At 50.4% G+C, this 24,762-nt stretch overlaps 1 protein-coding gene across 4 annotated transcripts in view; it reads right to left on the reverse strand.

Annotated features, from left to right (window-relative positions):
• Positions 1 to 24,762, reverse strand: part of PTGES3L (prostaglandin E synthase 3 like) — a 99,972-nt gene that overhangs the window by 32,246 nt on the left and 42,964 nt on the right. For 2 of the 4 annotated variants that reach the window (XM_085614034.1, XM_085614043.1), the window contains exons 2-4: positions 19,932 to 20,045; positions 2,692 to 2,758; positions 1,459 to 1,560 (exon numbers count right to left, since the gene is read on the reverse strand). In XM_085614034.1, the coding sequence (XP_085470160.1) occupies positions 1,459 to 1,560; positions 2,692 to 2,758; positions 19,932 to 20,045 (283 nt within the window). The remainder of the gene's footprint in view (positions 1 to 1,458; positions 1,561 to 2,691; positions 2,759 to 19,931; positions 20,046 to 24,762) is intronic. The other 2 variants (XM_085614052.1, XM_085614061.1) reach the window with 1 other exon arrangement.

The following is a 24,762-nucleotide window of genomic DNA, read 5'->3' on the forward strand; positions in this document are numbered from 1 at the left end:
TATGTGACGGATATCCCGGTGGCTTCCCTATCACACTCGGAGGCGACCAACCTGGATGCGGACATTCGCATAGATGAAGTTCTGAAGGCCATAACAGGCCTCACTTCAGGGAAGGCCCCAGGGGAAGATGGGTTCCCGACCGATTTTTATAAATCCTTTGCCCAGGATCTGGCCCCTGTATTGGACCGATTATTTAATTCCTTTAGTGATACAGGCAGAGTGACCCCGACTATGACCATGGCCAAAGTCATTGTGATCCCGAAACCGGGTAAAGACCCCATAGACTGCGCCTTGTATTGTCCCATTTCATTGCTAAATGTCGACCTCAAGATTTTCACGAGCATCCTAGCGGCCAGGCTGGCGCGCCACTGGTCGGGGTTTATCCCGGAGCTCAACTGCTGTGATGGGACCCATCGGATGTGCCATCTACTAGACAAGACCCAACGCACGCACACGCCCACGGTCCTTCGCGTTATATATGGAGCCATTTGCGGAGAGGGTCCGCCAACACCCGGGGATATCAGGAATTAAAATGGGGGATAGGGTGCACAAGATCTCTTTATATGCAGGCAATGTGGTCCTTTTTTTAACCCAGCCAGAGCTCTCGCTGGCCTCCCTGATGGAAGAACTGGAGTTTTTCAATCTAGCATCTGGATTTAAAGTTAATCTCCATAAAACTCAGGCTTTGAGCCTGACCGTTCCTCAGGCAGAACAGCAGGCTCTATCGTCACAGTTCCCATTCAGGTGGGCTACGGAGGGAGTCCAGTACTTGGGCTTGCAGATGTTCCCCGCCATGGCCAAACAGCACAGGTGAACTATTTCAGCCTACTGGCCGGGATTAGGCGCGGGCTCACGAGCTGGAAGAGGCATTCCCTGTCCTGGCTAGGCAGATTAGCTGCCGTCAAAATGACCACTCTCCCATGGATACTGTATGTAATGCAGACGCTACCGCTTAGTCCCCCTCCCAACATGCTAGCACAAATGCAACACCTCATTTGTACCTTTGTCTGGGGGGGGTAAGAAACCGAGAATGGCCCGACACTTGACGTATCTTAAACAGGACGACAGGGGGTTGGGGCTACCATGTTTGGAATGGTACTCCTGGGGGCACATCTTAGATTCAAGCTCGAATGGTATAAACTGGAATCAGAGAAACATTGGTGTTTCAAAGACCGCTCAATAGCAGGCATGCACATCTGGAAGATCCAGTGGCTCCCCCGAAAGCATCGCCCCTGCGGAGTATATGTGTCGCCGGTTCTGAGGGCTACCTTGGCGGTGTGGGACAGAGTGCAGGTGCCATACAGCTTATCGACTCCGATGTCTCCTCTGACCCCCTTCATAGGCAATCCCGACTTCCCGCCGGCTTACATGGGGAATAGCTTTCTCCATTGGCAAGAGGCCAACTGTAAACGTATTGGTGATCTGTTTGATGAACATGGGGTTATGGCATTCACTAACCTTACTGAAGGTTACGGGGTCCCTCGAAAGGCGTCCTAGCAGTATCTGGCCCTTCGTCATTGGGTTACCCAGCCACAGGTGCACCCCCATGCCAGTCGCACACTAACAAAATTTGAGAAATGGTTCATCATTAGAACATCAGACAAACGGTTGTTGTCGGACATTTACACCCTTTTAAACACTCCCAGACAGTTTGGTAAATACCCCGCGCAGAGTCGGTGGGAATCGGAATTGGAGTATGAGTTCTCACCCAAGGAATGGAGAGATATTGTGAACAGGGCCAGAGCCTCTTCATGCAGCACAGCGGGCAAAGATATGTTTTTAAAGATTGCACATTATTGGTACTACACGCCGGCAAGGCTACTTAAAAGGAAACCGGGGGGGACTGGACAATGTTGGTGTGACTGTGGTCAGTTGGGCACGCTCACTCATATTCTTTGGTCATGTCCGAAAATACAGGAATTTTGGGAGGTAACTCTTCGAGACATAGACACTATTTACCACACGGTTTTACCAAAACTCCCCTCATTTATACTTCTGTGGCTGCCCAATGCCTTGATGTAGCCCCTCAAATCCGGTCATGACAGAACGATAGCTCTAGCGCTAGGTGCGGCTAAGCAGGTACTACTGGTTAGATGGGGCATGGCGGAGATACCGTCCCGCTTGGACTGGCTATATAAGCTATGGGAACTACTGGGTATGGAAATGATTACAGCAGGCCTTACACACCCCCTCCCTAAATTTGACAAAACATTGGGGACCACCATAGAATTTCTGTCCAACGAATTCAAGGAAGTCACTTGCCCAAAGTATCTCAGAGTGCTCCGCCTCACTAGTGCCCCTCACCCACAGGAATAAGACATCACCGACTCCTCCCACCCAGTATCATATAGGACGCACACCTGGCCCGCCTCACGCACATACATCTCCGTACCCCTCCTCTTCTTTCCCACTTTCATCTTTCTATACCCTTATCTTTAGCTAAACTGAACGATCCTCACCGGCCGGTGGATGTAGGTGGCGTCTATTGTATTGCTTGACCTTTTCAAATTTAATAAAAAGTTTTAAACCATAAAAAAACACCATTCCTTCATTCTATTAATGAATTTGTTTAGGAGTAGATATAAAGCGTGAACTTAGGCAAATAGAAGACCTATTGTATTTATACACATACAGAAGCAACAAGCTGTATCTCTGTTACACACAACCAGCCGCACAGAAGGTTGCCAATACCTTCGGTTGCACCAGGTCATAGAGAATGATTTCGTTATACATCTCAATGCCATCTTCATTTTTGCAACTGTGGGAGAGAATAAAAAACATCAATGTAAGTGATTCATTCATTATCCGTGTTACCTATCCATTAATACCACATGCTGCCCATAGGGTCCTTTGGACAACTGATTTTCTAAATAACAAGAATTTGCAGATAATCTCCTATCAGTAGTTTCTAGGACCATGTTTATGTTTGTTGAAGAGGAACCCCATACTCTTTTTTTCTGTCTTTACAATCTCGCTATCTTCTTCCTGCTCTCCCCCTCCCTCAGCTGTAGAACTGATAATTTACTATTCTTGTGATCTCCGCTTGCAGGACTTTTTATACCGATCTGTGCCTGATCTTTATTTTTGGGCAAAGTCCTTCTGTTTCTCCACTGCCAACCCGTTCTTCCGGAAGGCCCTGCATGGCAGCAAACATGGCAGAAAAAGGAGACTTTTGTCACCCGGCTGCCTAATTATTTAAAGCGGGGGTGTCTGAAAAGACGACACCGCTACACAAGGTGCAGGTAGGTTTAATCCATCTCACAACACTGAGGGTATAGTAGCCACTGCCAACCTCGGAACGGTCAAAGCATTCTGTTCCAATTACAACAGGAACCCTCAATATTCTTTACACGACCAATAATGCAAGCTCAACCCAACATATCCCCCTCCCTTCCAGCATCGCAATGAAAAACACTGTTGTAACATATAACCAACAAGCATTTGCAATGCAATAGGTCTCGCATTTACGCGAGTTTGAGCTATTGGTATTGTAAATGACAATCTTTTTATTTAATTTTTGGTTTTTAAAACATACATAAAAGGCATTGTCATTTACAATGCCAATAGCTTAAACTCGCATAAATGCGAGACCTATTGCATTGCAAATGCTTGTTTTGTTAGGCACGGGGAGATCAAGTGTTTTGCCCAGAGTAACAGAATGTTCAGCGTCATTGCAGAGACTCAAACCCAGTTCCCCAGATTCGAGGTCGACCGCCCTAGCCTTTAGGCCAACTCCTCTCCCCAATAGTAATAGTAATAACCATATTAATTTAAAAATCAAAACACACTACTTGGATTGCTTTTTGCACCAATTCTGTAAGACTCCGTGCCTTCAAGCATGCGCTTTCCTGTCTGCACAAAGCATGCCTCAGAAACACCATAATATGACCTATGACCACACACCTCGAACTACTGCCCAAATTGCACATCCAATGAAGAACCAGAGGTTTCAGAAACTTCAAGACTTCCAGATTATGTTTGGCAGCCAATCATGCATGCACTGCTAGTGACTCCTCTCCTAAGGCTCTTGCTATTGGCTAGAATGAGTAATACCAGGAGACCTGCTTCCTGAACACCAATGCGCTTCCTTCCAGGCCTCACCCAAGACTTTTTCTAAAGCACAGCAGCCTAGTTGGAGGGTGACCTGGCTGATACAAACCTTGACTTCACATTCTAAAGGAGGGGTCACTGGAAGTTCTTGAGCTCACAGAATAATATAAAACACCACTTCTCTCTGCTTTAAGTGAACCGAGTAGTTGGTAGTTCCAGGACAGTCCAACCAGGGAAGCACGCAGCCATGCAGACAGCAGCATGGTTGGGTGAAAAATGTCACCTGAAAGCCAACTGGGCAAGGCAAGCTTTTCTTAGTCCATTTGAATTGCAAGATTGTGCTAAAAACCCACTCAAATTTGCTCTATGGGCAAAATAGAGGAAAAGGTGGATTTCCAGTGCGCACAGCGTAACTGTCACAAACTGGTAATTTGCAGTGGTTCATGGATCGCTGAGAAATTACCGTTTGAGGTTGACTTCTTTTGTGTTAGGAATGACCATAGCTTTTTGGAAATATCTGTAACGGATATTTGTGCGGCCATGAAGGGCATTGTTCCTGATTAAGAGCCAGGATTGGATAAAATTCCCGGGGACTTGTTTCGGGGTGAGGCTGACATTTGGGGAGTCTACTTTTCACCGTTGTTTACAGCTTTTTTGCAAGGTACACCACTACCCCCGGCGTGGGCCAGGGCTGAAATTGTCCCCATTTATAAAAAGGCCCTCGTGGACTCCCTATTAACTACAAACCTCTTAGTTTGCTTAATAGTTCTCGAAAGCTATTTACCAACATTTTACGTGGCAGACTACTGGATTGGATGACAGATAACACCATCCTGTCTCCACTGTGGGCTGGATTTAGGGAGGCGGATGAGGACAATTGACCAGGTGTTCCGACTCCTGATGCTAATCTGGAAAACTGTCACTCCAGGGGTAGGTCGCCTGTTCATCATATTCATGGACTTCCCCTCTGCCTTTGACTTAGTTCCTAGGCCAACCCTATGTATGGCGAGTGTTGCAGGAGGTAGCGATGCCCAACTACTTCCAAGATATTATAGTGAGGCACAACAATAACTATGCACAGCTTGGGTGTGGAAAGGCAGGTGAGCTTACAGAGCCATTTCCTGTCAGTAGACGGGTGAGGCAGCGGTGTGTACTTGCCCCCACACTATTCTCACTCTACCTCAATGGCCTCATAAAGCACTTAGATCAGGGTGACAATGATGCTCTGAAACTAGCAGACATGTGAATCCCTGCCCTCATTTCACCGATGACATCCTCCTCTTCAAGTCACCCATGGGACTTCAAATATTACTAGACCACTTTGAAAATTTTTGCATCACGTGGGGCCTCGAAATAAATGTTGCCAAAAATAAATGTATGGTAATAAACCCGAGTAAAGTATATAGGGCAAATCAGACATTGGCAGGGACACCCCTGGAGAGAGTGCAGACATTCACTTATCTGGGTATCATATTAACGGAGCAGGTGGAGTAGCAGGCACATATTATGAGGCACAGATCAAAACTACAGCAAGTAGCAGGAAGTATCATAAAGCAGGCCCATAATTATGTGTTCTGATCAGCACAGCAGGCACCACAGGTTTACTACCCCCCGACTAGTTTACGGCCACGTATGGTGCGGAACTGTGGGACCATCTAGATGTTTCTTCGCTAGAATTGGTGGAAAACTCATTCATGCGAACATTAGTGGGTGTCCCTATAAGTTTGCCTTTGCTGCCTCTTAAAGCAAACACAAGGAGATGATGGATTGATGGATAGAGCGCTGAAACTTTTGAGACACTCACCCCCTGTCACAGATCTGGGTTGAATCCATCATCGTTCTTTAGCTCAATTCACCACCTCAGTTCGGACCTGGCTATATGCAAATCAGTTTTGACCATGTGCTTCATGGGAACCAAAACTACAGCAAGTAGCAGGAAGTATCATAAAGCAGGCCCATAATTCTGTGTTCTGATCAGCACAGCAGGCACCACAGGTTTACTACCCCCAAGACTTGTTTACGGCCACGTATGGTGCGGAACTGTGGGACCATCTAGATGTTTCTTCGCTAGAATTGGTGGAAAACTCATTCATGCGAACATTAGTGGGTGTCCCTATAAGTTTGCCTTTGCTGCCTCTTAAAGCAAACACAAGGAGATGATGGATTGATGGATAGAGCGATGAAAGTTTTGAGACACTCACCCCCAGTCACAGATCTGGGTTGAATCCATCATCGTTCTTAAGCTCAATTCGCCACCTCAGTTCAGACCTGGCTATATGCAAATCAGTTTTGACCATGTGCTTCATGGGAACAGTCCAGCCCAAACAGCCAAGCCAGGTCTTCACTGAACTGAAAACAAGCATCTTGGGACCGGTTTCGGGCTATCAGCCCTCATCAGCCAGGCTATCTGGAATCCAGTGACAAAGTGAGCAAGGTACCCACGTCTGGGCATACCCTGCCAACATAGGGCGAACAAAGCAAACATAAAGAGATGATGGACGGAGCAATGAAAAGTTTCAGACTCTCACCCCCAGTCACAGATCTGGCTTAAATCCATCATCGTTCTTTACCTAACTTCACCACCTCAGCTTAGACCCGGCATTATGCAAATCAGTTTGCCTTTGCAACCTCTTAAAGCAAACACAAGGAGATGATGGATAGAGCGCTGAAACTTTTGAGACACTCACCCCCAGTCACAGATCTGGGTTGAATCCATCATCGTTCTTTAGCTCAATTCGCCACCTCAGTTCAGACCTGGCTATATGCAAATCAGTTTTGACCCTGTGCCTCATGGGAACAGTCCAGCCCGAACTGCCAAACCAGGTCTTCCCTGAACCAGAAACTAGCATCCTGAGACCGGTCTCGGGGTAACACCCCTCATCAGCCAGGCTAGCTTGAATCCAGTGGCAAAGTGAGCAAGGGACCCACGTCTGGGCCTTCCCTGCCAGCTTAGGGCGAACAAAGCAAACATAATGGACAGAGTGCTCAAATGTTTCAGACACTCACCCCCAGTCACAGCTCTGGGTTGAATCCATCATCGTTCTTTAGCTCACTTCGCCACCTCAGTTCATATCCGGCTATATGCTAATCAGTCTTGACCCTTTGCCACATCGGAACAGTCCAGCCTGAGCTGCCAAACCAGGTCTTCCCTGAACTGGAAACATGCATCATGTTACCGCTCTCAGGGTAACACCCCTCATCGGCCAGGCTAGCTTGAATCCAGTGGCAAAGTGAGCAAGGGACCAGCGTCTGGGCATACCGTGCCAACTTAGGGCAAACAAAGCAAACACAAGGAGATGATGGGCAGAGCGCTGAAACTTTTTGGACACTCACCCCCAGTCACAGATCTGGCTTGAATTCATCATCGTTTTTTACCTAACTTCACCACCTCAGTTCATACCCAGCCATATGCAAATCAGTCTTGACCCTGTGCCTCATGGGAACAGTCTAGCACGAACTGCCAAGCCAAGTCTTCCCTGAACAGGAAATAGGCATCCTGGGATCAATTTCAGGGAAACACCCCTCATCAGCCAGGCTAGCTTCAATCCACTGACAAAGTAAGCAAGGGACCCACGTCTGGGCATACCCTGCCAAGTTAGGGTGAACAAAGCAAGCACAAGGAGATGATGAAAGGAGCGATGAAACTTTTCAGACACTCACCCCCAGTCACAGATCTGTGTTGAATCCATCATCGTTCTTTAGCTCACTTCACCACCTCAGTTCAGACCCGGCTATATGCAAATCAGTCTTGACCCTGTGCCTCATGGGAACAGTCCAGCCCAAACTGCCAAGCCAGGTCTTCCCTGAACTGGAAACGAGCCTCCTGGGACCAGTTTCGGGTTAACACCCCTCATCAGACAGGCTACCTTGCATCCAGCGACAAAGTGAGCAAGGGACCCACGTCTGGCCATACTCTGCCAACGCAGGGCGAATGAAGCAAACACAAAGAGATGATGGACGGAGCGATGAAACTTTTCAGACACTCACCCCTAGTCACAATTCTGGGTTGAATCCATCACCGTTCTTTAGCTCACTTCACCACCTCAGCTCAGACCCGGCTATATGCAAATCAGTCTTGACCCTGCGCCTCATGGGAACAGTCCAGCCCGAACTGCCAAACTAGGTCTTCCCTGAACCGCAAACAAGCATCCTGAGACCGCTCTTGGGGTAACACCCCTCATCAGCCAGGCTAGCTTGAATCCAGTAGCAAAGTGAGCAAGGGACCCACGTCTGGGAATACCCTGCCAACAGAGAGCGAACAAAGCAAACAGAAGGAGATGATGGATGGAGTGCTGAAACTTTTCAGACACTCACCCCCAGTCACAGATCTGTGTTGAATCCATCATCGTTCTTTAGCTCACTTCACCACCTCAGTTCAGACCCGGCTATATGCAAATCAGTCTTGACCCTGTGCCTCATGGGACCAGTCCAGCCCGAACTGCCAAGCCAGGTCTTCCCTGAACTGGAAACGAGCTTCCTGGGACCGGTTTCGGGGTAACACCCCTCATCAGACAGGCTACCTTGCATCCAGCGACAAAGTGAGCAAGGGACCCACGTCTGGCCATACTCTGCCAACGTAGGGCGAATGAAGCAAACACAAAGAGATGATGGACGGAGCGATGAAACTTTTCAGACACTCACCCCTAGTCACAGTTCTGGGTTGAATCCATCACCGTTCTTTAGCTCACTCCACCACCTCAGCTCAGACCCGGCTATATGCAAATCAGTCTTGACCCTGTGCCTCATGGGAACAGTCCAGCCCAAACTGCCAAACCAGGTCTTCCCTGAACCACAAACAAGCATCCTGAGACCGCTCTTGGGGTAACACCCCTCATCAGCCAGGCTAGCTTGAATCCAGTAGCAAAGTGAGCAAGGGACCCACGTCTGGGAATACCCTGCCAACAGAGAGCGAACAAAGCAAACAGAAGGAGATGATGGATGGAGTGCTGAAACTTTTCAGATACTCACCCCCAGTCACAGATCTGTGTTGAATCCATCATCGTTCTTTAGCTCACTTCACCACCTCAGCTCAGACCCGGCTATATGCAAATCAGTCTTGACCCTGTGCCTCATGGGAACAGTTCACCCCGAACTGCGAAGCCAGGTCTTCCCTGAACTGGAAACAAGCCTCCTGGGACCAGTTTCGGGGTAACACCCCTCATCAGACAGGCTGCATTGCATCCAGTGACAAAGTGAGCAAGGGACCCACGTCTGGCCATACCCTGCCAACGTAGGGCGAACAAAGCAAGCACAAGGAGATGATGGAAGGAGGGCTGAAACTTTTCAGACACTCACACACAGTCATGGATTGGGGTTCAATCCATCATCGTTCTTTAGCTCACTTCACCACCTCAGCTCAGACCCGGCTATAAGCAAATCAGTCTTGACCCTGTGCCTCATGGGAACAGTCCAGCCCGAACTGCCAAACCAGGTCTCCCCTGAACCGGCAACAAGCCTCCTGAGACCACTCTCGGGGTAACACCCCTCATCGGCCAGGCTACCTTGAATCCAGTGACAAAGTGAGCAGGGAACCCATGTCTGGGCATAGCCTGCCAACTTAGGGCGAACAAAGCAAACACAAGGAGATGATGGACAGAGCGCTAAAACTTTTCAGACACTCACCCCCAGTCACAGATCTGGGTGCAGGGTCAAGACTGATTTGCATGGGGGCGTGGTTGCGTGAGGCAGCGTGATGGCCACGTTTTGAGTTAGCTCCGGACCCTCCGGCCTGAAACCCATCAATCCGCTAAACCTACCCGAGTCTCGAAGTGGGGGACTGCCTTCTAGGGTGACTGAGACCCTGCCGATCCGCGTTCCAGCCTGGCCGCACTTGAAGGGACGGCGTGCTGCCTGCCGCAATCTGCGGCCTTCCCACATCCTGCAGCTGCATCCACGAGTGCTCTCGGAGGCTGCTGTGACTGCGCCGACATGGGGGCACGCCGCTGGTCTACACAGCGGCTTGCGGCCTGGTCCGCGAGAAGTGGGCCGATTTGAAGCGGCTGCAGAGGCGATCTATCTTCCTCCCTTGGGCCCGCATTGTCCTGCTCCTGTGACGGTGAGTCTGCCTGCCCTTGGGGGTGACACTGGTGTTACCCGTGCCGCCTTGGGGCTCTGTGGTCCGCCCCCACCCAGCTGGTGCCTGCGGTGGGCAGCAACAGATCCTGACGGGGCAGGAGCCTGAGACGGCTTGGCGGTGGTGCAACCGGACTCTTTGTGGCTTCGTGGAGGAGTTCTTGCCCCCGTCTCCTTTGTGGTGACAATCCTGCTGCTGACGTGTGGCCCACTCCCCGTTTACACCTGGCGCATCATCCAGCGAAGTGGCTGGTGGAGACCTTGACGAGTAGAGTGACATTGACCGGTCTGGGTTCCACTGTTGTGGCCAAAATGTCGGGGGGCAAGGGCCCCAGGGTGACGCAGCAAAACAAACTGGATTAGTATGCCTACTCAAAGGGCACCGTCCCAAAGTCCGCCTTCCGGGGGGGGAGACCTACCAGTGGGTTGGAGAGTGACACCCCTGAACTCACCTTATGGAGGGCATCGCAGGGGTGCACGCTTCCTTTGAACAACGCACAGACGCCATTACAGTGAAAATGACCCTGATCAGGGCGGACCTCACCAAAACGCACGAAAAGGTCAAACAGCTGGAGGTAACAGTGAAGAGTCTAGTAGATGATGTTTCACAACTCCAAAACGAGGTCCAGATCCTTCACAACTTTAAGAAATTCACTGAAGATAAGCTGGATGATCACGAGGGGCGCTCTCGGCGCAACAACATCCGCATCCTTGGGGTACCGGAGAAATCAGAGGGGAAGACTGCAGACCTGTTTGTCAAGGACCTCGTGCTTCACCACCTCAATCCGAAGGGCCTCTCGAAGCTCTTTGTGGTGGAAAGGGCCCATAGAGACCCGGGAGGGTGCCCAAAACCCGGGGAGCCACCTTGTCCAATACTAGCAAGACTTCTGAACTTCAGGGATCGGGATGTGATATTGCAGAGTGCGAGAAGTTCACCGCCTCTCAAATATGAGAACTCTACTGTTACCTTTTTCCCGGATTTTATGCAAGCCGTGCAGAAGCAGTGACGATCGTTCCTGGCCATCAAGAACGCACTCAGGGACAGGGGGCTGAAGTACACTATGCTCTTCCCCGCCCGGCTGCGGGTCGAAGCAAACGGTAAGGCCTGGTTTTTTGACCACCCGGAAGCGGTGGCTGACTGGCTGGAGGTCTAGAGAGATGCCAGCGAACACAACTCACGCTGATTATTGGCCCATCGGTGCCACTCGCCGGACCAGACCCTGTTTGGGCTGACCCCATATTGGGGCCCCTGTGCACACTGACTGCTCAAGCCCCGAGAACCGCCGGCTGCGCGTCTGTGTGAATCTGTACATGCAGGGTCCAATGACTCCTTATTCTTGACGGTTGACCTCTGGCGGTCACTCCTTTGTGGACTGGTGTTCCATTTTTCTGTATTCTTTTCCCTGGGTTCAGGGGGTGGGTGGAGGGTCCGGGGGATGGAGCGTGCTTCCCCACACTTAGCTACTGTTGGTATTTTGGGGCGACAGGCACTCTGCACATTTCGTTCATTGGGCTGGTTTATGCCCGTGGTGCATGGGGGCTGGAGGGGGGCGTTGGATTGGGGGTTGGGGGTTTTGGGGTGTTCATTGTTGTTTCTTCGGCATCACCTATTAATATGGCTTTGGGAAACAGGTCCACATTTAGCACTCCATTATGGGAACGCACTGGGACAAAAGCTTCACCTTAATTAGTTGGAACATGAATGGGCTTGGGGATAAGGTAAAACGTACAATTGTCCTGCAGTTTATAAAACGGCATTCCCCAGATGTGGTCCTCCTTCAGGAATCACATCTTGTCGGTAATATGTGTAAAACCCTAAATAGATGGGGATACAGGCTCCTTGCCCACTCGGGCTTCACCACTGGGTCTAGGGGAGTGGGCATCATGGCTAAAAATTCCTTCTCCTTTTCGGTTCAGTCTTCACACACTGATGAACGCGGGAGGTATATCGCACTCACTGGACAATGGGAGGGTAGAGCATTAACCCTGGTGTCGGTGTATGTCCTGCCAGGACTGCAATGTCAAACGTTTACGGATCTGGGCACGCTGCTCCTCTCCCTCCCGGAGGGCCTACGGCTAGTGGGGGGCGACTTTAATGCTGTGGCATCTGGTACATTGGACCGCCAACCCCCTCGTGCGATGGGGCGGTCTAATAGTTGGCTCCCCGACTTCCTTGAGGCGTTCGGCCTATCAGATGCTTGGACGACGTTTTACCCCGGGAACTCGCAATACACCTTTTTCTCTGGCGCTCACCATAGCTCCTCCCGGATTGACTATTTACTCTTGCCTACCTCTCAACTTCTACACGTGCACGAGGTCCGTCATCTCGCACGCAGCATATCCGGCCACTCCCCTTTGTGGACTAGGTTGGTGCTGGGGGACCAACGGATTGACATGGTGGCGCCCACTGGCCCCTAGTACTTGCGAAACGCCAAGGTTCATACAGACCTGCAAAAGGCGATTGACTGCTATTTTAAGGACAACCTTGGCTCAGTGGACTCCACTCAGACGCTCTGGGAAGCATTCAAGTCAGTTAATCGAGGGGCAGCTCTCTCTTTCATAGCGGGTGTTAGAAAGGAAAACTCCAAAGAGCTTGACGAGGTCGAAAAAGGGAAGTCCTACGACTGGAGGCAGACGTTGGGAGGGGTGGTGCCCTGGAGGTGGCGCATCTCTTGCGATTGGAGACGGATGAGTATAAAGCCATTGCCACCGATCGGGCCAGGTCCTGGGGGAGGGAGAGAGACGGTAGGGTGTATGAATGGGGAAACAAAGCAGGGAAGCCTATTGCCTGGCTGGACAAGAAGGAAAGGGCCAACCGCCTTGTGCGTGAGCTGACGACCGATTCGGGTGCAAAGATCATAGACCCAGTTCACATTGCCAACGAGTTCGCCACACACTACAACATTGTATATCGGACACAGTCGTCCCTCCTTGGGGCGGACTCTGCGGACCTCCTCAGAGACATCAAACTCCCAGTCCTCTCCGAGGACGACGGGAGTTTTTTGGACAGCGACATAACTAATGGCGAGATCGCACAGGCGATCAGGGCTCTCAAACCGGGTAAAGCGATGGGGCCTAATGGCTTGCCCATTGAGCTCTATAAACTGAGTCCAGACAAGCTTGCCCCGCATTTGTGGGCTATGTTTGAGGAGAGTAGGGGAGTGGGGGAGCTGCCACCTGACCAGCGGCTGGCATCGATAGTGGTCATTCCCAAGGAGGGAAAACCTAGAGATAGATGTGCCTCTTATCGACCCATCTCCCTGATCAACGCAGAACCAAAAATCCTCGCCAAACTTCTGGCCACCCGCCTATCGTGAGTGATTAGTTCCCTGGTACACCCCGGATCAAGTAGGCTTTATGCCCCACCGCAACACTGCTCTAAATCCGAGACAAGTGCATGGGGTAATAGAACGGGCTGACACCGTCCAAGAGGATGCTGTAATCTTGTCCTTGGATGCCTCCATGGCATTTGATACTATTGAATGGTCCTACCTTTTTGCGGAACTTTTCAAATTGGGGTTTGGGCCGCAGTTTATATCATGGGTCAGACTCCTCTATTCCGCTCCTCTTGCGCAGGATGTGGTCAACAATAAACGGTCCGCATCCTTTGCTCTCAGTCGAGGTACTAGGCAGGGGTGCCCGTTGTCACCCCTGCTCTTCGCCCTGTCCTTGGAGCCTCTGGCTGCCTGGATCCGGTGCGATCTGGCCAAACGTGGACTGTGGTGGTCAGCAGAGTGGGAGGACCGCATCTCGCTCTATGCAGATGACGTTCTCCTTTACTTAGCCTCCCCTAAGAAGTCCCTCCGGTGTGTTTTAGACATCTTCACATCCTTCGGTAGGTTTTCGGGATACTCTATTAATTGGAAGAAATCACTCCTTTACATCCTGTCTGGTGAGACTCCATCTCTCCCCAGGGATTGTCCGATACAGGTGGTGTCCGATGGTTTCCGATACTTGGTGATTTTTGTCACCCCCGACACCGGGCTCCACTATGAGAGAAATCTGCTTCCGCCCCTACAGCGCCTGCGACGTGATTTTGCCGCCTGGAGGACGCTCCCTCTCTCGCTGCTCGGTCGAGCCGCTCTCTTTAAAATGATGTCCCTGCCCCGCTTCCTCTATGCCCTACAAAACTATCCCGTCCCAGTTCCAGTTCCAGCGCGATATTTTAAAGAGATCGAAGACCTACAGAGGCAGTTGCTATGGGATGGGAGACCAAGAATAGCGCTTCACAAACTAACCCTCAATAGGTATGACGGCGGCATCAGCCTCTCCGACATAAAGAAATATTACTGGGCAGCTCACCTCGCTGCCATCAACCAGGGTACATACCGGGTTCCGGGAGATCCGGGCTATGACATGGATAGATGGCTGCTGCCGGGTGGGACGTACAATAGAGCCCTCTATGCTAATCTCAAGAAACTCCCCTTGACTGGGCTCACCTCCCACTCGGTCCAAGTATGGCACGCAGTCAACAAAAGTTTAGGATGGGACCGTAAACTGACGCTTGCGACCCCCTTGTGGGATTCGGATCAACTGGGTAGTCTATACTCCTCCAAAGGTTTCGATAAGTGGGACCTCATTGGTATCTCTCGGGGGGCGACCTCTGGGTGAAGGGTGGCATGCTCAGCTTTGACCAGTTGCAACAGCAGTACGAGCTCGCAGACTCGGAATTCATTTGCTATTTGCAGATCCGACATGCACTGACCACGGCCATAAAAGGGGACTCCGCCCTCCCCGAATCCTCCCTCCTAGAGGATAGGTTGTTGGACCGGCTACTTCCGCAGAAAGCTATCTCCTTAACCTATAAAAAGCTTGTCAACAACACACCAGATCCTCTGGTTATATTACACGAGTCGTGGGAGTGGGATGGCCTCTTACTTGACGAGGAGGAGTGGGGGAGGGAGGTGGCGATCTCTGCACGTCTCCGTCTGGTACAATTGAAAATTCTTCACAGGACTTACACCACTGGACCACAGATGGTCCGCATGGGGCGTGGGGAGAGCATGGACTGCAGACGACAGTGTGGACAAGTCGCCACCTTTATGCACATTCTTTGGGAATTTGAGCAAATTCAGAGATATTGGAGGGGGATACATATGGTCATGAGTGAGGTCCTTCACAAGAATATCCGCCCAGAGGCTAAGAGATGTTTACTCAATGTGTGGGAGCCCACTGACTTGGTGTGGGCGGAAAGGTTGTGGGTCACACTGGATGCCGCCGTTGCTGCAAGAGCCATTGCTCAACTATGGGGAGGGCTCACACCCCCTACTATTGCCACATGGAAACGAAATCTTGATTGGTGCATGTTTAGGGAGAAAACTGTTTATGTAGCAAGAGGCTGCACCCAAAAATGATCCAGAGTGTGGACCAAGTGGAACACATACAGGGGAGATATTTGTGTCGCACCTACGGCACCCCCTGACAGCGAATCTTTGTCTCCTTGAGGACTCTTCCCGATTCACGTGCTGTTTTCCGCAATTGCTATGTATCCCAAAGGAAATGTCATATTTATTATGCCTTATTTTCCACTACATGTGATTTGCTGACTGTTTGTGTTTTTTGTTTATGAAATCAATAAAAAGATATATAAAAAAAAGACTGATTTGCATATGGCTGGGTTCAAACCGGAGTGTCATGGGGAGCGAAAGAAATATGTATTTAGGCCCAGATCTCTGTACAGGGGTGAATGTCTGACATTGTTCTGCGTTCTGTCCATCAATTGTTCTTTTTGCTTTGCTGCCTCCTAGGCTTGAACTTGGGTTGAGACCCTTTTCAGACAGGCTGGCCTTCATCCCATCCTCTTTGGGAGGAGGATCTGGGCCACTCCAGAGCTCCGTCCACACCAAGATGGATTAGAAGAAATCCTCAGGCTGGTGGGCGCGAGTAACATACTTTGGATTAAGTCTATTAAAGCCACCTTGAGATTGGGTAACCATCATTGTGGAGTACCCGGAGAAAGGCTCGGTCAATTTCCAAGAGTAACATTAAATTAGCAAACTGGCAGCACAAATAGTCCTTAATTCACTGCAATGCCAGGCATGGCTCTCTGACCGATGCCTTTCTCTTGATTAAAGGCTCATTCACCAGAGAAGATTTAATGGATGAGATTGAACCCTCCTCATGCACGGCGCTTGTTCCTGGTATTCCGCTATTGGACCTTGCCCCTCCGTTCGTTCACTGCCAAATGGGCCAATCTCCTACGGTGGTTGAACAGCTGTGCCTAACGTGCAGGGCCTTTAAGGAGATTTCAGAACATGTATTGTTTTTCTGCCCAGCCTACTCAGCAAGTAGGTTGTCTTGGATTTTACCACTTTGTTGGGATTTGGGGATTAAAGAGCATAAGTCTGGCCTAAGGATTTTAAAAACCGATCTTAACAAACCAATGGTTTTTGCACTCTTCATTTACCTGTTGGCTATGTGAAAAACAAGGGCCAAATTTAGGGGCCGATTCCGATCCGTGTAAAATATTCCCCGTACGAATCGTATCCGGATATTTTTAACGTACGAATCGTACAAGTCCCGTACAAACTGGCAAGTACGATTCGTATGTAAAAAACTCCATACGAATCGCATTGGGAAAATTCCCCGACACGTCCCAGGGTCGGAAAAAGTGTCCGACACGTCCCCGGAAAGTTTTACCTACGAATTGGGAAACCGAAGTCTGAACGCGCAAGTACGATCAGTCCCGTCCGTCCGAATGCACAACCGTATGGTAAAAACACCGTACGGAGCGAACCTCTATAGCAATCATGTAGACGTCCAAACATGTGCCCGCATACGCGCCGAACACCCCCCAGCCCCCCGCGGATGTACGCGCCGGACCCCCAGCCCCCCCGCGGACAGACGTGCTGGACCCCCAGCCCCCCGTGGATGTACGCGCCGGACCCCCAGCCCCCCCGCAGACGGACGCGCCGGACCCCCAGCCCCCCTGCAGACGGACGCGCCGGACCCCCAGCCCCCCGCGGATGTACGCGCCGGACCCCCAGCCCCCCGCGGATGTACGCGCTGGACCCCCAGCCCCCCCGTGGACGGACGCGCTGGACCCCCAGCCCCCCGTGGATGTACGCGCCGGACCCCCACCCCCGTATGTACGGTGCGGACCCCCACCTCCGTATGTATGGCGTGGACCCCCACCCCCATATGTACGGTGCGGACCCCCACCCCCGAATGTACGGTTGCAGACCCCCAACCCCGTATGTACGGCGCGGACCCCCACCCCCGTATTTACGGTGCGGACCCCCACCCCCGAATGTATGGTGCGGACCCCCACCCCCGTATGTACGGCGCGGACCCCCACCCGCGTATGTACGGTGCGGACCCCCACCCGCGTATGTACGGTGTGGACCCCCACCCCCGTATGTACGGCACGGACCGCCACCCCCGAATGTACGGTGTGGACCCCCACCCCCGTATGTACGGCGCAGACCCCCACCCGCATATGTACGGTGCGGACCCCCACCCGCATATGTACGGTGCGGACCCCCACCCCCTTATGTATGGCGTGGACCCCCACCCCCGAATGTACGGTGCAGACCCCCACCCCTGTATGTACAGTGTGGACCCCCACCCCCCTATGTACGGCGCGGACCCCCACCCCCGTAAGTACGGTGCAGACCCCCACCCCCGAATGTACGGTGCGGACCCCCACCCCCGAATGTACGGTGCGGACCCCCACCCCCGTATGTACGGCGCGGACCCCCACCCGCGTATGTATGGCGCGGACCCCCACCTGCGTATGTACGGTGCGGAGCCCCCACCCCTGTATGTACGGCGCGGACCCCCACCCCCGAATGTATGGTGCGGACCCCCACCCCCGTATGTATGGTGCAGACCCCCACCCCCGTATGTACAGTGCGGACCCCCACCCCTGAATGTACAGTGCGGACCCCCACCCCCGTATGTACGGCGCGGACCCCCACCCCCGAATGTATGGTGCGGACCCCCACCCCCGTATGTACGGTGCGGACCCCCACCCGCGTATGTACGGTGCGGACCCCCACCCCCTTACGGGGGTGGGGGTCCTTGCCGTACATACGGGGGTGGGGGTCCGCACCGTACATACGGGGGTGGGGGTCCGGCACGTACATCCGCGGGGGGGCTGGGGGTCCGGCACGTCCGTCCGCGGGGGGGCTGGGGGTCCGGCGCGTACATACAGAGGCCTGGGGGGGGTGTTCGGCACGTACCGGGCCCCCTTTTCCTCACGCTTCGCGGCGTACTTGGCTTTTCCGGCACTTTTTGGGTGCCGTAAAAATATTGCCGTCCAGAGTGCTGTCGGTACGAATCGTACTTGCTGGTACGTAAAAGGCTGCCTAACTCCGTCCGCATGTCGCGTATGCGCTGTCCCGGATCACATTCGGATGTATTTTTGTGTCGGTCGGTGTTTTGTACGATTCGTACGAAAATGGTGTTTCCGTACGAATCGTACTTGCATGTTTGTATGGTGTTTTTACCGGGTACGAGTCGGACGGAGAAAACGCTCCGTCCGACGATTCGTACCCGGTTTCTCCAGGATCGGAATCGGCCCCTAAGTGTCTCAAATGGCTAAATATACGGTGCTATTCTCTTAATGTGCGTAAATGCAATCCATCCTTAACAATATATTATTTTATTCTGAGCCCTATTTCTTTGCACATCGACAGTTTGAATATTGTATTTTAGCTGCATTCCTTTTCATAATATGTATTCATTGAATCATGATTATTAATGCTTTATTACTGCCTATTTGTGTGCTTTTATGGCCACGACCCGAAATAAAGGTTTTGAACGAACAATATGTTACTGCAGTTAGTATGCAGTTTTATTCATTTGGCAAGTAAAATAAGCATGTATTTACTTTTGTGCTGTCTAGCCTTGTCTAGAGTTAAGAAAAGCTGCCTATTTAATAAAAAATATAAAAAAGGAGAATAACTCTAGCAGGAAGGAAAAACTGAATCAAACAAACAACCCACTTTGTGGTCTCGGGCAGAATAATTTGCCTACTGTGATTATTTCATGTTCACAAAAAACTGCATATGAAATAAATCAGCGAGAATTGTAAAGGTATTGCTGTGCAAAATCAAGGAAAATGGCAAGATGGAATTATTCTTTCAAAATGTGTACTTGATGAAGTCATATTTCTAATGGTCAAATAGTGAGTCACAATCCATACATTCATGTTACAAACAATCAATTCAAAGCATCAACCAATGGTAACAAAGAATAAAGGCAAAAGGGGAGGAAAAAGTAGGTGTCATAGGTACCCACAAATGACAGATAATGAGCGCTTCTTTGGGACAAACTTAATAGAGCTTCTGTAGGAACCAACAGCAGTTCACATTAGACCAATTAGTGCATTTCACAAATTAATTGGATACAATATTAGTTCTATGGTCTAAACCAAATGATTTTTTTTCTTTTTTGTATGATGAACAATGTTGGTCCAAGGTAGTGAAAGTCGGCATGTATTGGCCTCTCCATATGTAAATCCCATGACTTTTCATATAACATATTTACGAAATTGTACTCTAAACCATTTTGCATCACTTAAAAAACATTTTGGAGCGGCATTTTCTCATAACCCACATGGAGAAATGTGGGGGCATATTATCAAGACAGGCGATAAAATCATTGCCGCTTTTGCGGCAGAAAACTGCACCAAAAACGGCGATAATGGGCTTGATAATATGCTCTATGGAATTCCAATTGAAGCTCAGGTGAGACACGTCCTTCTAAAGAGGCGATAATTTTATCGCCTGTCTTGATAATATGCCCCGTGGTCTCCTTTATTATGCATAATAAGGAAGCAATATGAAAATGTGTGCTGACCTCACCTGAAAACCAAACGGTCGTCTTCAATGTCAACCTTCACATCTTTGCTTTCTTCAACGCAGAACTCGAGATGCACGTACTTCGTGCGATCAAACCACACTGTTTTGGCGTGTTGCCTAAGATGGAAAAAAACTAATTCAAACCACATCAGAAGGCAAGTAAAATGGGTGTTTAGCAGGTTGTTGCATTTCCATGCTCATTCTGCTCATTTATTTTTGAATCTTTTGAACTGGTTAGCTTCATATCTTTCATTTTAATTAATTACATTTTCCATTTATTTGGTGCTTTTGATATGTATTTAGATGTTTTGGTATCTTAATTTTGTTTTCTTTTTAGGGTTGAACTTTTCCTTTGGGGACTGCAGACTATGGGGCCCATTAGTATGTTGGGCGGATCGCCATCGCCCGCATGGCGGTGGCGATCCGCCTGACATTTCGTCCCGCCCGCATGTAAATTCCCCTGCCATGTTACTATGGCGGGGGGGACCCTGGCGGACGGAAAGACCCTCTGCCGCTTTTCCGCCCGGTCGATGAGTTGACCGGGCAGAAAAGCTGTAAATTAGGTGGCGGTGTCTGGTGGACACCGCCATCCATATTAAGATACTTGTGGGGTTATACCTTTCCGTGGCATGCAAGCTTCTACATTGTGGGCCCGTAGCGGACCCCCAGGGATTCTGGGGGGTGAGGGGGTGCACATGGGGGGGTACCCCCTGCATTTCAATGTACAACGTGGCAGGCACCGCGAGGTGCCTGTCACGTTGTGCATTGAAATGCACAACTGGCATTTTTGGCATTGCAGCGGGCGGTGCTTTCAACACTGCCCGCCGCATTGTTAGGAATGCGGGATGCGCCCGCCAGTGTGGCGGGTGCATCCTAATGGTATGTGCGGGACCGCCACATGCATTGTGGGCGGTCCCATTTCCCGGGGGTATGTCCGCCCGCCATGCTAATGACCCCCTAAGTTGTCAATAGGTGGATTGTAGGAGGAAGTCGGCATCATGACTCTCGTTGATTTTTTTGCAGAGGGCACATTGATGTCCCTTCAGGAGTTCCAGGACCTTCATGGACTGGACGAGGAAGCCTTCCTGAACTACGAGGCCCTCCAGGCGACGCTGCAGCGGCACTGGGGAGTCGAGGACCAGGAGGCGGCCCTTCTGTCCAAGCGGGCAGTGACAATGAAGTGGCAGTCTGCTGCCACCTTCAATCTCACACTGGCACGATGGGGTCATTAAATGTGCACAGGCGGAAAGCACAGAACTCAGCCGAGAGGAAAAGCGAGGGTTACGCAAATTCCCCCGCGTAACATGCTGGTGCACGATCCTACACAACTTCTCATCCCAGACCAGAAATTACACCTGGCCTCCCTAGCCACTCTGGCATGAGCCAATACTTGAATCTAATCTCCCTTACACCCCACCCCCACTAAACAGCCTTACCCCACCTGTTTCGGTGCCTCCCCCCTGCTCACACTTCCTCTGTGGTATACCCTGTGAGCTTTCTCTCCTCCCCTGACATTGCACACCTGAAATTAAATAATATCGCCCTAGGTTGCCTTGTTTGACAATACAGCTTTGGTGAGTCTCTGGGAGGAGGGGGTGTAGGTGAGGGGATCGCTCTAGGTTTCCGCAACATGTACTACCTCATTCGCTTCTCATTCATTCCTTTAAAAAAATGTGCTGAAATGTATGCACGCTGATATCCTGGCTGCTGGCACTGAGCCTCCATGAACCTGACCCCGCCTTCACTCCTGCCTTAAATTTCGCATTATCATTATAAGCCAACTCTCAGCCTATTCAGCCGACAAACTTGTTATATTGTGCCTTGCATTCTATAAGTCAATAAAACTCAACAACAACCGACCAATCTTCCTACTCGCGTTCCCGGCCAAAGTATTAGAAAAAGTATTCAACCAACAACTCTCCTCACATCTTGAGTGGAACCTCCTACTCGACTCCTCCCAATCTGGATTTCACAGCAACGGCAGCACTGAGACAGCCCTCATTGTGGCTACTAAAGACATCTGAGCCATACTCGACTGAAGAGAGACAGCGGTTCTGATCCTCCGAAACCTCTCGACAGTCTTCGATACGGTCTCCCACCACACACACTCATCAAGGCTGCACAACATAGGCATCCGAGGAGCCGCCATCAGATGGATATCCTCTTTCCCCACCATAAGAATGGAAAAAGTCTGCCTTCCCCCTTCACCTTAAAACCCAAGGAAATAATCTGTGGAGTACCCAAGAATCCTCGCTCAGCCCCACCGTCTTCACACTTATATCACACATCTGGCCAGCATTGTCAGAACCCATGGACTCAACATCATATCCTACGCCGACGACACACAACTCATCCTCTCCCTCTCCAAAGACACCACAAACAATAACTTCCACAACTGCAGGACAGACATTGCAAACTGAATGAAAGACAACTGCCTGAAGCTCAACACGGACAAGACAGAGACACTGATTTTCAGGAACAAGAGCACCTCATGGGATGCATCCTAAATCTCAGACCTACTCCTACCCCGCCTGACCATGCTAGGAACCTAGGCATCATTCTGGACATCAAGGCAACCATGACAACTCAGATCAACTCAATCTCCTCCTCCTGCTTCTTCATCCTCTGCATGCCTCGTAAGATAATCAAATAACTACCCCAAATCTCAAGACGCACCATCACCCAGGCCCTCATCTCCAGTCGACTTAAGTACTGCAACGCTTTCTACGAAGAGATCGTAGCTCACCTCCTCCTCCGACTACCGACCATACAGAACGCCATAGTCAGACTCGTTCTGTATATCCCAAGACATACCCACATCACCCCTTACCTCAGGAAACCCCAGTGGCTCCCTGTACAGAAAAGATTCCAGCTCAAACTCCTGACCCATTAATACAAGGCCCTACACAACAGCGGACCTTCCCACTTGAACTACCGCCTGAACTTTCATCAGCCCACCAGGCACCTCCACTCCGCATTCCTTTCTTTAATCCTCACAACACCACCACCTGCAACCGACAAAGCAGATGCAGATGTCACACCTTCTCCGACATAGCAGTGAATACATGGAACGAGCTACCCTTTCATCCACGGACCTCCCAATCCCTTTCACAATTCCAAAAGCCCCTGAAGACCTGACAATTCAGTTAATCAACTGGACCCTGCGGGTGCCTGGATACTCTCAAGGGTGACAAGAACCACTCTACAAATCTACTAATTAATTTATTGATTGATACGTGAGAAACCTTCACTCACTCTACTCTTTGTTTAGCCAGAATAGCACAGTATATGTCTGGAGTTGAAGTACATTTTTAAATTAGTAAATGTGGGCTCAAAAGTCTCCGGATGCAGAGTGCAGATGGCTGAAAAACCAGCTTAGGCAGAACTTGCCACACTTGACATAGGACTACGTGGTAGCTAGGCCTTGACAGACTGTGTTTCTCACAAATGCGCTCATTCATCAGATACATCCAGAAAAATATAAAGGATCTATGGAGCTGTGTGTCCACCGGCGGCTCTCCCAATGCGGCACCTGCCTCCTTTTGCTCTCCTCTGGGGGAACTGAAGGGTTTAAGGACAAAGGGGCGGTGCTTGGATGCAGCACCACCTCTTAATGTGTCAAGTTACTGCCTGTAGAAGGCGGTTGGACTGGAGGCTGCCTTCTTCAACCATCGAGACACAGCCCCACTTACGGAGCACAGTTCTAAATTTCCAGATATTTGATGATTTGGCCCTGGTGAACACAGATGGACAAGGCACATCAAACACATAAGAGGTGAGGAAAATGCTTGCAGTACGTCTAACCATTGGCAATCGCTTGGGGTATAATTCCAATCCATCAATCTTTTGCCAACCATGCCACCTCAGATTAGACCCACCTACATGCCAAGCAGTCTTGACCCTGCTCCAATAGGAACAGTCCAGCCCAAACTGTCAATCCTAGTCCTCTCTGAACCATAACACTAGCACCCCAAGACCGGTTTTGCACTGATTGTCGGTCACTGTGCCACTGGAACCAAACTGCACCCTACAGAAGAGCCCCAATCAGAGCGACACTGGTCTTGTGTTGAGGGGGGCATGGTGGGGGCACTCTGCTACAGAGGGAGAGTTTACAGCAATGAGTGACCAAACCAAAGCTCCCTGTTGGAAATGACAGGAGTGCCCCACTGAAACTAAGCTGACCTGAATTGCCACAGACAAGACCTGGCACCTATATACCACAGACAGTGATATATTAGAGTCCTTTTTTTGGACTTCTATCTGAACCTTTATAAAAAAGGAGCAGGTGAATGAGGAGTTTCTAAAGGCTTCCACTGGCCCAAGAATACCTCCGGCTTGGGCAGAGGAACTGGAGAACCAAAAAAGGCACAGCAAGTGTTCGTTTAAAGTCGGGCAATGGCCCAGGCCCCAAATGCTTCACTACTATGTTGTACAAAATGGTCTGCGAGCCCTTATCTAAATAACTAACCTATCTATAGTATCATTTCGGTGAATCAGGACACAGAGCTGAAACTTTGGCTGATGCAGTAATTGTTGTGATTCCTGAACCAGGCAACACTCTCTCCTAATAAGGTCCATATAGGCAGATCTCTCTCCTGAAACTTGATGCCAAAATATTCACAGAGATCATACCCGCGAGGTTGGAGCCGCTAATGCGGGACCTAATTGACTCCGCCCAGTCAGGATTCGTTCAAGGACTACAGTGTGACAACAATAGCAAAACAAGGTTACAAATCATAGTGAATGCACAGACGAAAAGCAAACATTTCTAAGTGCTCTCGCTCAATGCTGAGAAAAGTTTCAAATAGAGCTAATTGAACATGTCGGCGGGTGC

Source organism: Triturus cristatus, chromosome 1_1, assembly GCF_964204655.1.
Source record: "Triturus cristatus chromosome 1_1, aTriCri1.1, whole genome shotgun sequence".
NCBI classification, from domain to species: domain Eukaryota; kingdom Metazoa; phylum Chordata; class Amphibia; order Caudata; family Salamandridae; genus Triturus; species Triturus cristatus.